General features: G+C 44.5%; 1 protein-coding gene across 5 annotated transcripts in view; it reads left to right on the top strand.

The window, feature by feature from the left end:
* mta3 (metastasis associated 1 family, member 3) overlaps positions 1-17,255 on the top strand; it is a 383,768-nt gene that overhangs the window by 259,643 nt on the left and 106,870 nt on the right. For 3 of the 5 annotated variants that reach the window (XM_085980730.1, XM_085980717.1, XM_085980708.1), the window contains exon 18: positions 6,932-6,963. In XM_085980730.1, coding sequence (XP_085836856.1) covers positions 6,932-6,963 — 32 coding nt within the window. Of the gene's footprint in view, positions 1-6,146; positions 6,225-6,931; positions 6,964-17,255 lie in introns of those variants that run through there. The other 2 variants (XR_015076459.1, XR_015076457.1) reach the window with 1 other exon arrangement.

The following is a 17,255-nucleotide window of genomic DNA, read 5'->3' as shown; positions in this document are numbered from 1 at the left end:
TACCTTAATGGGGCCTATTAAGCCCACCCAGCGTGTTACCCAGCCCAATGAGATGGAGCAGGTCTGGTGACGTCATTCATGACGCGTTTTCAGCTGGGATCTTTAAAGGGACCATGGCCACAACACATTTGAAGTTTTATCTAACATATTACCGTCAGTGCACTACAGTATTGGAGTGCTGCAAACACTGACAATGACTGCACAGAGGCAGAGAGCTGCACCCAGGTTCTCCGATGACTCCCTCCATATGTTTATGGAGGGAGTCAGAGCATGCAGGAAGGTCCTCTTCTCTTCCGATGGGCAGAAGAGCCCTCCCCAGGAGACCAAGACAGCCTGGTTTCAGATTGCAGAGGAGGCCACAAGCAGGGATGTGGTCAGGAGGAACTGGGTGCAGTGCCGCAAATGTTTCAATGATCTCATTAGATCAGGAGCCACACTCAACTGCATCCTGCTATGCCTCTCGTCACATCCCCATCACTCTGCCTTGTAACTAAATCGCTCTTCAAAAGTAAACACTATCATAGAACACTATTCAAAATAAATCCCAACACTTAGGCCGGAATTTTGCCTACCTGGGCAGGTCCGGTGCGGTCAGTGTCCATTGCAGGTCGCGACAATTGGATTGGGAAAATAGATTAAAGGGTAAGACGATACATGATCAGTGGTGTACATTTAAGGAGTTATTTTACAACTTCCAAAAAAAATATATTCCACTGAGCAGAAAAGGGTGTAAAAGAAAAGACAGCCATCCGTGGCTAAGTAAAGAAATTAAGGATAGTATTCGACTAAAAACAAGGGCATATAAGGTAGCCAAATCTAGTGGGAGGATAGAGGATTGGGGAAACTTTAAAAGACAGCAAAAAATAACAAAAAGATTGATTAAGAAAGGGAAGATAGATTATGAAAGTAAATGAGCAAAAAATATAAAAACAGATAGTAAGAGTTTTTATAGTTATATAAAAAGAAAAAGGGTGGCTAAAGTAAATCTTGGTCCCTTAGAGGATGAGACCGGGAAATTAATGGTGGGAAATATGGAGATGGCAAAAACACTGAATGAATATTTTACATCAGTCTTTACAGTAGAAGACACTAAAAATATCCCAACACTGGACAAACAGGTGGCTAAAGGGGGGGAGGAGCTAAACACGGTCAAAATCACTAAGGAAGTGGTACTCGGTAAAATAATGGGACTCAAGGCGGATAAATCACCTGGACCTGATGGCTTACATCCTAGGGTCTTGAGGGAAGTGGCGGTAGGGATTGTGGATGCATTGGTAATAATTTTCCAAAACTCCCTGGACTCGGCAAAGGTCCCGGCAGACTGGAAAACTGCTAATGTAACACCCTTATTTAAAAAGGGCAGTAGACAGAAGGCTGGAAACTATAGACCGGTTAGCCTAACATCTGTGGTAGGTAAAATTTTGGAGTCCATTATTAAGGAGACAGTAACAGGACATTTGGATAATCATAATTTAATAGGACAAAGTCAGCATGGTTTTATGAAGGGGAAGTCATGTTTGACAAATTTGCTGGAGTTCTTTGAGGAAGTAACGTATAGGGTGGATAAAGGGGAACCAGTGGACGTAGTGTATTTAGACTTCCAAAAGGCACTTGACAAGGTGCCACACAAAAGATTATTGCTTAAGATAAAAAATCACGGGATTGGGGGTAATATTTTGGCATGGATAGAGGATTGGCTATCTAACAGAAGGCAGAGAGTTGGGATAAATGGTTCATTCTCAGACTGGCAATCAGTAACTAGTGGTGTTCCGCAGGGGTCAGTGCTGGGTCCCCAACTCTTTACAATCTATATTAACGATTTGGAGGAGGGGACCGAGTGTAACATATCAAAGTTTGCAGATGATACTAAGATGGGAGGGAAAGTAGTGAGTGAGGAGGACATAAAAAACCTGCAAGGGGACGTCGACAGGCTAAGTAAGTGGGCAGAGATTTGGCAGATGGAATACAATACTGGAAAGTGTGAGGTTATGCACTTTGGCAGGAAAAATCGTAGAGCAAGTTATTATCATAATGGCAAGAAACTGGAAAGTACTGAAGTACAAAGGGATCTGGGGGTCCTGGTGCACGAAACTCAAAAGGTTAGTATGCAGGTGCAGCAAGTGATTAAGAAGGCCAATGGAATGTTGGCTTTCATTGCTAGGGGGATAGAATATAAAAATAGGGAGGTATTGCTTCAGTTGTACAAGGTATTGGTGAGACCGCACCTGGAATACTGCGTACAGTTTTGGTGTCCACACTTAAGAAAGGACATACTTGCTCTCGAGTCTGTACAAGAAGGTTCACTCGGTTAATCCCGGGGATGAGGGGATGGACATATGAGGAGAGGTTGAGTAGATTGGGACTCTACTCATTGGAGTTCAGAAGAATGAGAGGCGATCTTATTGAAACATATAAGATTGTGAAGGGGTTGGATCGGGTGGATGCGGGGAAGATGTTCCCGATGATGGGTGAAACTAGAACTAGGGGGCATAGTCTTAGAATAAGGGGCTGCTCTTTCAAAACTGAGATGAGGAGGAACTACTTCACTCAGAGGGTGGTAGGTCCATGGAATATGCTGCCCCAAAAAGCTGTAGAAGCTACATCATTACATAAATTTAAAACAGAAATAGACAGTTTCCTAGAAGTAAAGGGAATTAAGGGTTACGGGGAGCGGGCAGGAATTTGGACATGAGTCTAGGTTCGGATCGGTCATGGCCCTGTGGGTAGCGGAGCGGGCCCAGGGGCCGTGTAGCCTGATCCTGCTCCTATTTCGTGTGTCTAATTCTGTTAGATTCAGGAGATGGTTCTGTGATAGTGGATTGGCGGTCAGGATCAGATCAGCCATGATCTTATTGAATGGCGGAGCAGGCTCGAGGGGCCGATTGGCCTACTCCTGCTCCTATTTCTTATATTCTTATGTTCCCTACCCTACTCCTGCACATCCTTACTCACACCAACATACCTTGCACCTCCACCCAACCCTCCCTATCTACATTATCACATCCCCATCTTGCTAGCCACCTCTCACACTCGCCCTCATCCTAGTGCAATCATAACAACTAACAAAACACATGGGTAGCCACTTGGGAGTTTTATGCAATGTTTATGTAAAGTTTCTGTTAATGTGTCAAACATAAAAATCTTTATTTTCAACACTTTGCATTCTTGGACAGATTTGTGTGCCCCTCTGGAAGTGGTTTAGTGAGTTGCAGTGAATGGTGAGACAGAACGGTACCCCCTGCAATGGTGATGAGTGTGAAAGGAATGGCTTGGTCATTGTAGGGATGCTTTATGGTGTTGGTGTGGGCTGGTGCATCTTGTGGCAGCCATATGGGTGTACAGCATAAAGTTAACTAAATCTGGCCATGATGAGGCCATCCCTGGCATCCCAGGCAGCAGTGTGCTCGGGTGCTGATGCTCTGTGTCCTGTGCAGCATCAGGTGATTACGGAGAACGTTGGTGGTGTTGTTGGTGCTGCTGGTGTACCTGATGCTGCTGGTGTTCAGGCTCATCGTGGTCTGATTCTGAGGACCAAGGTGAGACAGTATAAACGTCACCCATGTTGATGGAATAGATGGCAGGTGAAGTACAGATGACAGAAGCATTCTGTCAATGGAGAGAGTTCTTTCAATGAGGTGACACCGGATGGAGACTTTGCTGGAAACACTTGCAGCCTGCAGAATCTGTGCTGGAAATGGACTGAGCAACAGCTTCTGCCTGAGGAAAGTGATCATCTGTCAGGTGGGAGCTTTCACTGAACATTTGATGCTGTCAAGTGATTACTGAAGCAATGGCCACAGAACTCCCACCTCAGGTTGACAGACGTGGTTCCCGAGCTGCATGAATCCCGTGGCCATGCAGGTATATTTAAAAATTAAGTGAAAAAAGGCTCTTAAGTGCCTGTCAACTACCTGATAATCATCTCAATTGGGTCCCCCGCCGCATTAATGATCTAAATCACGCTGGGTTCCCGATGCGCTGTCAAAAATAACAACTTTCCCATCCAACCCGCCACCGATCATGCCCGCTGCCACCCCAGAAAATTCAGGCCTTAGATTTCTGAAGTGGATTAATATGGTGCTTTATTTTAAGAATTGACTGTACAACGTGGCACTATGCTGAATTAATCTCAGCCAGTTTGTGCGAAATTAAAATCCGCCTCAGTGTTCTGGTTTAATGAGAGGGGAAACCTCAGCAGGGTTTGCTCTTTCTGACCCAGCTAGATAGTGTTTATGCATGTCAAGTCAGGACAGGATGTGGCTGTGCTATGATGCCCCCACAATTAAATAGCCTGCCAACACTCACTGTCAAAGCTTAAGTTAAAAATTACCCACTTGGGTGAGGTACCAGATGACCGCCAGCATCCAGAGAATTATGCCTCCACATGAATCACCACACAAATGAGGTGGGGAGAAAACTGCAAAGACTGGAATAAGTCTTGGTGAGTTTTGCTAACCTGGCATAATAAAGTACAAAGAATGTTTGCAAGAAGGTTAGATGATCACAGTTTTGATTTGTATCCAATGGCAGACCAATAAAAATGTGTAACTTTCTGATGTAGTTCCTATTTTATGTTTAACCCAAACTACCCCATTTTAATAATAGCTGACTGAATTATTTCCCAGTAAAAAGTTATTGATTATCACTTAATAAGCAACTGCGTCACGATTAATACTTTAGTTTAGATGCAATCAAGCATTAATGATCTATATCACGCTGGGTGTTGCAGTCCACCAGGACAGTTGCTGCCAATAAACAAAAATAATTCAAGACTGAGTCATAGTGTCATAATGGCACAGAAAGAGGCCATTTGGCCCATCGAGTCCATGCCGGCTCTCTGCAGAGCAAGCGAGTCAGTCCCATTCCCCCGCTCTATCCCCGTAGCCCTGCAAGTTTATTTCCCTCAAGTGCCTATCCAGTCTCCCCTTGAAAGGATTGAGTCTGTCCGCATCCACCACTATCGGCAGAGAGCTCCAGGTCCTCACCACTCACTGCGTAAAAAAGTTTTCCCTCACATCCCCCCTGTATCTCTTGCCCAAAACCTTAGATCTGTGTCCCCTAGTCCTTGTACCATCAACTAGTGGGAACAGCCTTTCCCCGTCTAGCCTATCCAGACCCATCATAATCTTGTACACCTCTATCAAATCACCCCGCAACCTCCTTTGCTCTAATGAAAACAAATCCAGCTTCTCCAACCTGTCCTTGTAGCTAAGATCCCCCATCCCCAGAACCATTCTGGTAAATCTCCTCTGCACCCTCTCAAGGGCCTTCACATCCTTCCTAAAGTGTGGTGACCAGAACTGGACGCAATACTCCAGTTGTGGCCTAACCAGCGCTTTATAAAGATTCAGCATAACTTCTCTACTTTTGTACTCAATACCTCTATTTATGAAACCCAAGATCTCATATGCTTTGCTAACCACTCTCTCAATATGTCCTGCCACCTTCAGGGACCTATGCACATTAACTCCCAGGTCCCTCTGTCCCTGCACACTCTTTAAAACTGTGTCATTATGTGTATATTGCCTCTCCCTGTTCCTTCTGCCAAAATGCATCACCTCACACTTCTCTGTATTAAATTCAATCTGCCACTTGTCTGCCCATTCTGCTAGCCTTTCTGTGTCCCGTTGCAGTCGATTGGTATCACCCTCACTGTTTGCCACACCCTCAAGTTTGGTGTTATCGGCAAATTTAGAAATTCTACTTTGTATTCCAATTTCCAGGTCATTTATATATATCAAAAAAAGCAGTGGACCCAGCACTGACCCTTGGGGAACACCACTGTCTACCATCCTCCAGTCTGAAAAACAGCCATTTACCACAACTCGCTTTTTTCTGTCCTTAAGCCAATTCCTTATCCAAGCTGCCACTGACCCACCTATTCCATGACCCTCAATTTTGATAACCAGCCTTCTAAGTGATACTTTGTCAAATGCCTTCCTAAAATCCATGTAGACAACATCCATTGCATTCCCTTCTTCGATCCTCCCTGTTACTTCATCAAAAAGTATGAAACAATGCCTGTAAAGTTCATAGTATATGTAATAATAATTAGGAAAAAATAATATAATGCAGTGATTTTGAAGCTGTAATCTCACCTGGGTTCACTTGGAGGTTGGTTAACCATTTAAGTTTCACCCATGTAGTTTCAGATATTGTCTGAACCCCTTGATGAAATTGCTGTCTTCTGACCACTCCCAGCTTCCACTATTTTATATTCAGAGGTAATTGGGTATTCCACTTTGTTTCGAAAATAATGTTGATTAGGTTCAGAGCATGTCTGAAATAATTAAATAAATTAATCCAATTGCTTTGATTTAATCGAACTAAATGTAAATTGAATCCAACAGTTCAAGATTTATTTTGTTTACATTTTGATTGCATTAGAATTAAGAGGACTTAAATTCTACAGTTGACACATAGCTCAATGTTAATTAATTCTCCTCACACATGGGCTGAACTTCATTTTGTTTTGTAGATAATGGTAATAGTCCACAGTGCACCAGAAAGAAAGGGACTTTTGTATGCTGTGTCCTTATTTGTCAGTATCGGTCACTCTATTACGCAGTTGTGCATGTTTATGCTAAGAAAACAATGATTATTTTATTAAGAATGGGTTGTATTCAATATTGTTTTCTTTTAAAATGAACCCGGAAGTAATATACTTCAACATTTATCCATACGTGCATGTAAATCTAACATTTTTCCTTTGTGGTATACCAGAAGTCAATCAGCATTCTACCTTTCTTTTATTTATTTTTGGTTTCCCTGATTAATAATTGTTTAGTTAACCTGCTATAGATTTCCTTTATGATTTAACTCTAATACAATCAATCTCGCATGTACGAATGTTCACAAACTACAGGGTATTGTAAGGTAAAATTAGGCATGATTGGAACTTGCCTTAAAATTTGCTAATATAATTTTTCAGATGTTACAAGTCACGTACAAGGACCACGAATGGTAAGTGCATTTTGTTAGAAATATCGATCAAATAGTGAACATCTAAGCCTGTTTTTATGAGGGAAGAATGGTTATTCTGATTTGTTTAATTCTATTCAATGCATCAAAAATGTTAAGTATATAAAATAAGATACCGCAGTAATTCCTGACAGAAGCCAGCAGGCTGAAAAGCACCTGAGGATTTGTGCTGATAAACACCTTTACAGCAGTGTCCTACTTTCTTCCTCTGATTTGGAGCGAGCACCGAATCCCAGGTGGTAAACTTCCTAGTATTTGCTCCAATCATTTAAATGAGCTGAACTCAGAAACACAACCGAGTTCAGCTGAAGTCAAGTTAAGCTCTTGCAAAACATGCCTTCCTGACTTATGCTGGGGCCATAATGTTTTAAAAATGCTCTGCATGTAGTTTGAGTGTAGGCCAAACAAAAACTAAAAGCATTTGAATAAAAGTTAACTCTTTCAGATTGCATTTAATTCAGATCAGCAATTTGAGCAGTCTCATTTATTGGTTAGGGCCAGGGGAAAGAGTTTTTTTTATATGAAGGAAATAATTAAACCCTACCTCCAAGTGATTTAAGACAGCTGAATTTTGCATTTTCTATTTTGGAATTTAATTTCATAGTACACTTGTTGCCAATGGGAATGGATAGTCTTTAGGTGTTTTGGAAAAATCGCATTCCCTGTATAAATTGTATGTTGTGTACTTTGAAAATGGTCACATTTGCTGTTCATAGCAAATAGACAATGATAAGTTGATTTGAGGATGTAACGAGCAGGGTGGACAAAGGTGAGCCAGTGGATGTGGTGTATTTGAATTTCCAGAAGACATTCGATAAGGTGCCACATAAAAGGTTACTGCATAAGATAAGAGCTCACGGAATTGGGGGTAATATATTAGCATGGATAGAGAATTGGCTAAATAACAGAAAGCAGAGAGTCGGGATTAATGGGTAATTTTCCGGTTGGCAAACGGTAACTAGTGGGGTGCCACAGGGATCGGTACTGGGGCCTCAACTATTTACAATCTACATTAATGACTTGGATGAAGGGGCCGAGTGTAATGTAGCCAAGTTTGCAGATGATACAAAGATGGGTGGGAAAGCAAGTGGTGCAGAGGACTCAAAGGGCTTGAATTTCCAAGCCCCGTGGAGACGGGTTTGGAGGCAGGAGTGGGGGGAAGATTGCAGAATCGGGGGGCACGAACCCTTCCCGTCCCCAATCCGCCTCCATGCCCGTTTCCCAGGAGGCGGGTATCCAACCTGTGCTGGGAGCCGCCTCCCCGAGGCGGGAAAGGGATTAGTGCCAATTAACTGCCTGTTAACAGGTAGTTAAGAGGCAGGTTTTGGCCTAATCCCTATTTTTAGCCCTGAAGTGTGGGCTGCCCGACGGCTCCAAACCACACCAAGTTAGCGAGGCGGACCGTCGGGCTGAAGGCCTTGGAGGGTTCGAGATGTCCGGTGTTCAGGTGAGTGATGGGTGCATGAGTACAGAGGTAAGTGTGTTTGGTGTGTGTAAAGTGTTTAAATAAGTTTTACTTACCTTTACAGCCTTCCTTCCTTCAGGTCTCGGGAGTCCCTCATCTCACCGGCACAGAAAGCAGAATGGCTGCGAGCTGTCAAAAGCTGCAACATTCTGCTTTCTGTTCTGGAGAGATTTCTAACTGAGTCTGTGGAGAAGGATTCAAGTTAGAAGTCAGATTGTCAGTGTTTGACAGCTTCACAGAGCTGTCAAACGCTGATATTTCATCTGTCAAAAGCTCTTGACAGATGAAATGTCAATCCCTGATGTCACCTGTAACCGGGTGTCCCTTAATTGGCCTGCTGAGCCCGCTGGGCGGTCTCAACAAGGTCAATCAAGGGAAATCATGTGGGTTGGCCACAAATCGATGGAGGCGGGACAACAACCCAAAAAGTGGGAGTCCCGCCTCCATCACGTCCCCACTGACAAAATCCAGCCCAAAGAATCTGCAAAGGGATATAGACAGGCTAAGTGAGTGGGCAAACATTTGGCACATGGAGTATAATGTGGGAAAGTGCGAGGTTATCCACTTTGGCAGGGAAAATAAAAAAGCAAACTATTATTTAAATGGAAAGAGATTACAAAATGCTACAGTTCAAAGGGACCTGGGGGTCCTTGTGCATGAAACACAAAAAGTTAGCATGCAGGTACAGCAAGTAATCAAAAAGGCAAATGGAATGTTGGCCTTTATTTCAAGGGGGTTGGAGTATAAAAGCAGGTAAGTCCTGCTACAACTGTACAGGATATTAGTGAGACCACACCTTGAGTACTGCGTAGAGTTTTGGTCTCATAACATAAGAAATAGGAGCAGGAGTAGGCCATTCGGCCCTTCGAGCCTGCTCCACCATTGAATGAGATCATGGCTGATCTTCTGCCTCAATTCCATTCACCAGCCTTATCGCCATATCCCTTGATGTCCTTACTAGTCAGAAATCTATCGACATCTGTTTTGAATATACCCAATGACTGAGCCTCCACAACCCTCTGGAGTAGAGAATTCCAAAGATTCACCACCCTCTGTGTGATAAATTTCTTCTCATCTCAGTCCTGAATGGCCTACCCTTTATCTTGAGGCTGTGGCCCTTGGTTCTAGACTCCCCAGCCAAGGGAAACATTCTCCCAGCATCCACCCAATCAAGCCCTGTAATAATTTTGTATGCTTCAATGAGATCCCCTCTCATTCTTCTGAATTCAAGAGAATACAGGCCTAGTTTACTCAATCTCTTCTCATACGACAGTCCCGCCATCCCAGGAATCAATCTCGTGAACCTTCGTTGCACTCCCTCTATGGCAAGTATATCCTTCCTTAGGTAAGGAGACCAAAATTGTACACAGTACTCCAGGTGTGGTCTCACCAAGGCCCTATATAATTGGAGTAAGACTTCCTTACTCCTGTACTCAAATCCTCTTGTAATGAAGGCCAGCATACCATTTGCCTTCCAAATGGCTTGCTGCACCTGCACATTCACTTTCAGTGACTCGTGTACAAGGACACCCAGGTCTCTTTGAGCATCTGCATTCCCCAATCTTTCACCATTTAGGAAATACTCTGAGTTTCTGTTTTTTCTACCAAAGTGGATAACTTCACTGTACTGGCCGCGCTAGACGTGCTCCTATCTAGTTATCCAGCAAGTTAAACACTTATTCAAAATAATTCTTCGTGAAGCCGTTTGCTGTTTGAAGCCTTTATTTGAACAATTTGTGAAACTGTAAACAAAGATAAAGTATGTTTTGTACATAAACTGAGTACTATACATTTGATATTACATAAGATATAACATATTTACAACAGTAGAATAGACTAATTGTATAACTAACTAACATTTGGACTAACTTCTATAACTATCAAATATTAACCTTTTATAAACAGTGTTATCAAAATACTACTCTGACAAAGTTGCTATTATGCTAAGAAACAAAGATACTCACAGATATTGCGCTTGGCCTAACATATGAAATCAGATTACATTGGATTGTGAAACCCTTATGGAAAATCCATTACTGCCAGGTTCTTCCTGGAATTGTTCTTCCTGGAATTCTACTTCCTGTGTTACACAGGAAGAAAGGAACAAAGGTCAAATGACCTCACACAGGAAGAAAGGAACAAAGGTCAAATGACCTCACACAGGGAGAAAGGAACAAAGGTCAAATGACCTCACACAGGAAGAAAGGAACAAAGGTCAAATGACCTCACACAGGAAGAAAGGAACAAAGGTCAAATGACCTCACACAGGAAGAAAGGAACAAAGGTCAAATGACCTCACACAGGAAGAAAGGAACAAAGGTCAAATGACCTCTGCTTCATACAAACACACTGCTAACACAATAACCACCACCAGAGGGTGCTACTGCATGTAAAAATGTCCATCGGTCCAGAACATTCACATTTATCCACATCATAATCCATCTGCCATGTTCTCACCCACTCACTGAGCCTGTCGAGATCCCCTTGAAGCCTCTTCACATCCTCTTCGCAACTGCCACTGCCACCTAGCTTTGTGTCATCAGCAAATTTGGAAATGTTACATTTAGTCCCCTCATCCAAATCATTGATATAGATTGTGAATAGCTGGGGTCCAAGCACCGATTCTTGCGGTACCCCACTAGTCACAGCCTGCCATCCTGAAAAAAATCTGTTTTTCCCTACTCTTTGTTTTCTGTCTGTTAACCAAATCTCAATCCATGCTAGTATATTACCCCCAATTCCATGTGCCCTAATTTTGTTCACCAACCTCTTGTGTGGGACCTTATCGAAGGCCTTCTGAAAATCCAAATACACCACATCTACCAGTTCCCCTTTGTCTACTCCACTAGTTACATCCTCAAAGAACTCCAATAGGTTTGTCAAACAGGATTTCCCTTTCAGAAATCCATGTTGACTCGGCCCAATTTTATATTAGTTTCTAAGTGCCCAGTTATTGCATCCTTTATTATAGATTCTAGCATTTTCCCAACTACTGATGTGAGGCTAACAGGTCTGTAGTTCCCCATTTTCTCTCTCCCTGCTTTCTTAAATAGCGGGGTTACATTTGCTATCCTTCAATCTGTAGGAACCTTTCCAGAATCTATAGAATTTTGGAAGATGACAACCAATGCGTCCGCTATCCCAATGGCCACCTCTTTCAAAACCCTAGGATGTAGGTCATCCGGTCCTTGAGATTTATCGACTTTTAGTCCCATTAATCGCATTTAAGGAAGGATATACTTGCATTGGAGGCAGTTCAGAGACGATTCACTAGGTTAATTCCAGAGATGAGGGGGTTGATTTATGAGGAAAGGTTGAGCAGGCTGGGCCTAGACTCATTGGAATTTAGAAGAATGAGAGGTGATCTTATTGAAACATACAGTATAAGATACTGAGGGGGCTCGACAAGGTAGATGCAGAGAGGATGTTTCCCCTCGTGGGGGAATCTAGAACTCGGGCATAGTTTCAGAATAAAGGGTCGCCCTTTTAGAACTGAGATGAGGAGGAATTTCTTCTCTCAGAGGGTGGTAAACCTGTGGAATTCTCTGCCCCAGAGAGCTGTGGAGGCTGGGTCATTAAATACATTTAAGGTGGAGATAGACAAACTTTTGCAAGATAAGGGAGTGAGGGGTTATGGGGAGTGGGCTGAGAAGTGGCTTTGAGCCCAAGATCAGCCATGATCTTATAGAATGGCAGAGCAGGCTCGAGGGGCCAAGTGGCCTATTCCTGATCCTATTTCTTATGTTCTTATGATTACAAATTGACAAGGCAAATGCTCACAATGCTATTCATCTGGCTCAATTCTCTTTTGATATGTTTTGTTTGGTACAGTATATAAGAATAGATCTAAATCAAATTAAGATGGCATTATATACCTGCATAGTTGTAATATATTGCTTTTATAAAATATACTGAATATTTAATTTTTTTAATCCAAATTGCTACTCGAAATATATATATCTAATTAAAAGCCTGGCATCTAGCATGTGCCCATTACATCACACATTTCAAAAGTGTCAAACCTCAGGACATTGGCTGAAAATTAATGAATCGATGAAATGAGGAGTTATCTCTTAAATCGCCAATAAATAACTAATTGACTAAACATGAACAAATCAAAAACCATACAATTCAGTCCATAAGTAACAGCAAGGAATTAGTAAGTAACAGAAAGCTACCAACCTCAAATTGATAAATACCAATCTTGTCCATAGAATCATAGAAATTTACAGCACAGAAAGGAGGCAATTCGGCCCATCTTGTCCGTGCCGGCCGACAAAGAGCTATCCACCCTAATCCCACTTTCCAGCACTTGGTCCGTAGCCTTGTAGGTTACGGCACTTCAAGTGCATATCCAAGTACTTTTTAAATGTGATGAGGGTCTCTGCCTCTACCACCCTTTCAGGTAGTGAGTTCCAGATCCCCATCACCCTCTGGGTGAAAAAATTGTTCCTGCTCTGATCCACAATCTTGAATGTTTCCCCAACCAAAAAGTAACATTCATAACATAACATAAACCATTAAGGAAAATTCTGAATAAAATTGCTATTCGTACAGTTGCATTGTAAATCCTCTTCTGTGAGGTCCAGGTATAATGATCAGTTTCTGGGTTACCCGCATGCTGTAATCCCTCCTGTGCTCTTGCCTCCTTCGCCCTCTTCTGGCAGCCTGTGCATGTCTTTGCTGTCTTCCTTGCTGCTGCTGCTCCTCCTCCACCTCTTAATTTGGGAGCTTGAATAGTAAGCCCAGTAGCATGCTCATGTTTAGCAATTGTGAACAAGAAAAATGAGTGAAGCAGGGTAGCCCTCCACAAACTCTCTCTTCCAAAGTATTTAACAGCCAAACAGCAGCCTAAAATGACTAACCAGGGACTTACCTTAATGGGGGGGGGGGGCGACGTAAGAAAACTACTAGGCACTTGGTCAGAGTATTAAACAAGGCTTTAATCGACTGTTTCACAACATGGAAGTCTAGTTATCATAGAAACATAGAAGATAGGAGCAGGAGTAGGCCATTCGGCCCCTCTAGCCTGCTCCGCCATTCAATGCGATCATGGCTGATCATCCAAGTTCAGTACCCGGTCCCTGCTTTCTCCCCATACCCCTTGATCCCTTTAGCCTTAAGAAATATAGAAAGCCTTAAGAAATATAGAATATTATCCTTCACTAGTTCCTGTTTACAAAATGTCCCTGAGCAAGCTGGACCCATGCCTGAGTATTTATACTCTCCCTGGACAGCGCCACCAGCAGGCTACCCAGTATATTTCATAAGTCATTTCTACATGAATGGCACGATTTATGTCAGGGGGTGAGTATCCCTTTATATACCGCTTCTAAAACCTCCTTCCCAATTATTCCTGCCATGATGTGCTGGGCGGGTACAGAAAATGACGCTTGCTGCACGCACAGACAGCAGTTTCAGGAAAGACACAGGACCCTGATTCTAACATTTAAATGAGGCCTGCATTTGCAGCAGACGGCAGCTGGGGATGCCTATCAACCGTCCGGACCAATATGGCGTAGCTCGCACTTCCGGCACTTATCCAGGGCATTACGTTGTGCTCCTGAATTGGACTTCTTGGCGTCTGTTCTGGACCCCAAAAACTTAGGAGAGGTGTCGCAATTTCGTTTGTAACATAACTCATGAGGTTTTGTTAGATCCATGGGGTCTCGAGCCCCGATCTCAATAGGCTCAGAAAAACTGGTGAATTATAGCATGTTCACCCAAGGTCTTCAGGGAGCAATTCTCCTACCTCAACCTCAGCGAGGAACAATGCATGCGACATCTCCACTTTACTAAGGAGGTGCTCACTGAAATCTGCCACCAGCTGCAGGCAGACCTGTAACCTCAGTCCAGGGCGAGTATGGCATTGCTAGTGGCTGTAAAGGTGACCGTGGTCTTCAACTTCTTCGTGTCGGGCTCCTTCCAGGCTGGAGCTGGTGACATCTGTAACAACTCCCAGTTCGCTGTCCACTACTGTATAAGGGAGGTGAGTGAGGCTCTGTATGTAAGGAGAGCTGAATACATTTCATTCTCTCTTGCCAGAGAGAAGCAGGCGGAGTGAGCACGTGGCTTTGCCAGGATAGCAGGCTTCCCCATGGTGCAGGATACCATTGAATGTCGCTTTGCAGGTGGCGCATCTCAATTCGGAGATATACTGCAACCGGAAGGGATTCCACTCCCTCATTCTAGCTGGTGTGCGACCATACTCAGCGCATCATGCAAGTCAATGCTCAGTATCCTGGCAGCAGGTGTAAATTGAGAAGTATAAAATTATGAGGGGCCTAGATAGAGTGGATGGGAAGGACCTATTTCCTTTAGCAGAGGGGTCAAGAACCAGGAGGCATAGATTTAAAGTAGTTGGTAGAAGGATTAGAGGGGAGATGAGGAAAAAACATTTCACCCAGAGGGTGGTGGGGGTCTGGAACTCACTGCCCGAAAGGGTGGTAGAGGCAGAAACCCTCATCACATTTAAAAAGTACTTGGATGTGCACTTGAAGAGCTGTAACCTACAGGGCTACGGACCTAGTGCTGGAAGGTGGGATTAGGCTGGGTAGCTCTTTTCCAACCGGCATGGACACGATGGGCTGAATGGCCTCCTTCGGTGTCATAATTTTACTATGATTCTATGATGCCTTCATTCTGCGGCAGTCTGCTGTACATCAGCATTTGAGCTACCACGACAAACCACTGGGTGACAAGGACACTCTGCTGACCACCTAGAAGGACTAGAGCAGCAGGCGCATGGGAAAACCACCACCTGCAAGTTCCCCTCCAAGTCACACATCATCCTGCCTTGGAAACATATTGCCGTTCCTTCATCGTCGCTGGGTCAAAATCCTGGAACTCCCTTCCTAACAGCATTGTGGGAATACCTTCACCACACGGACTGCAATGGTTCAAGAAGCTGGCTCACCACCACCTTCTCGAGGGCAATTAGGGATGACAGCAATGCCCACATCTCATGAATGAATTTTTTTTTTAAACTGGCTCGTGAATCCGCTGCGCAACCCGAGTACACGTGGGCAGCATGCATATAATGAAAGCCATGCTGCCACACAGTATCTGATAGAGCAGACCATTGGCATCCTTAAACAATGCTTCCGCCACCTGGACCACTTTGGAGGAGCCCTGTAGTACTCACCAGAGCGCGTCTCAAGATTCGTCGTGGTCTGCTGCATGCTCTACAACATCGTCATCATGAGGCCACAGTCCTTGCCACCAGGCATACGTCGACCCGCTGAAGAGGAGGAGGAGGAAGCGGAAGGGAGGAGGCAACCCAGACAGCCCCTTTCTGCCCGGGCTGTCTGTGATCGACTCAACCGACTGCGGTACCACTGAACGCAACCCCAATTCCCCTTTCAATGATGGTCCCACACCTTCCCTTCCCTCTGTTACTGACCATCATAGCGTCCTCTTGGCTACAATAAAAGCCACCACAAACAAAAAGACCAAACCAATTTTATGAATCAAACCATTACAATATTTCATTCAAAAGTCAACTAATCACCCTTGTGCATTCGCTTATTGCCTATCTTCAGTGTGCCTTTGCCTGTCCTAGTGCTCCTACGCAGTAGCTGCAGCATGACTGGTGGAAGGCTGCTGACTTTCAATGGGGGAGACTGCAGATGGCCTTGTAGGATGACCTCGAGCAGCTGTGGGCCTAGAAGGCCCGGCTGTAGACTGCACCATATCAACATGGGCGGCAGGTGTCTGGGCTGGCTGGTTGATGGGCAACAACAAAGGCACTGGCGCAGTGGCAGTGGTGGAAGGACAAATGCTGTCATTGTGAGAGAGGACAGCAGGTTCATCCTCCACGGAGCCACTGCCACTCCTCCAGGGCGGCGCCTCAGCAATCTGAATAATCTGCTGGAGGACAGATTGCTGGACTGCTGTGCACCCTGCAAGGCCCTTTCAACACTGGTAAACCCAGCAATGATGGCAGCAGTCTGTGCTTGCGTGGCGGCAAGATGAGCCTGCATGACTTCAGTCTGAGCTTCCACTGCAGCACTCAGACATTGGGTGACTTCTGCTTGTGCTGCAGTGGATGCTGAGACATCGCCCATCAAATGCTGCATGCTGGTTGGGTCCACAAGTGTGCTAATGGATCTGCCCACCCCTTCCACGCTGGAAAGATGGGCTCCATGCTCTGAGCAAAGCCCTGTGCAAGGTTGGTGCTGGACTCCTGCATGCTCCTTGACATTGCGGTCAGGCTTTCTGACAGGCCTGCCAATGCACCAAGCATTTCAATGTGCAAAACTATGAGCATTCTTCTGTAGGCCGCCCCATCGAAGTCCTCATCTGAGTCCTGTGCAGCAGAACTCGTGTGCGGCTTGTTGTGTATGTACCTTTAAGGGAAGAACTGGTTTTAGACTGCAGTACCGGCAGTGACCACCCCTGTATAAAAGGCCCTAGCAGGCTTCTGTATTTCAGTCTGACGTTGCCCTCCTGTTCAGTAAAGTACCTGTTAAACTGTTCTCCCGAAGTCCGTGTATTATTGAGGCGCGGACTTTACAGTGGCGACGAGTAAGTTCGAACTCACCTGCAGTGTGGTATCATCTCACGGGGATCTCGCCCTGAGAGGAGGTTTCTTGGAGGTCGTAGTCTGAGCAACAGGCGTCGACCGCGGGCAACCGCCCAAAGAATTCATCGGTGTTCGGAGGATTGCGGGAGAGACTGTGGAGAGCTGTGCTTAGCTCCCCAGTTAAAGTGTTCCAGCAAATCATGCTGGTAGCAGGTAGTGCGCTGACCCTTCCGGACTGCGGCTGGCTCAAGCTCGATCGAGCGGCTCAACAAAACGAGCCACGCA

Source organism: Somniosus microcephalus, chromosome 3, assembly GCF_052327205.1.
Source record: "Somniosus microcephalus isolate GS21.2 chromosome 3, FLI_Smic_1.0, whole genome shotgun sequence".
Classification (NCBI taxonomy): Eukaryota; Metazoa; Chordata; class Chondrichthyes; order Squaliformes; family Somniosidae; genus Somniosus; species Somniosus microcephalus.
The sequence above is the reverse complement of the archived record's forward strand: the minus strand, read 5'-3'. Positions and strand labels throughout refer to the sequence as shown.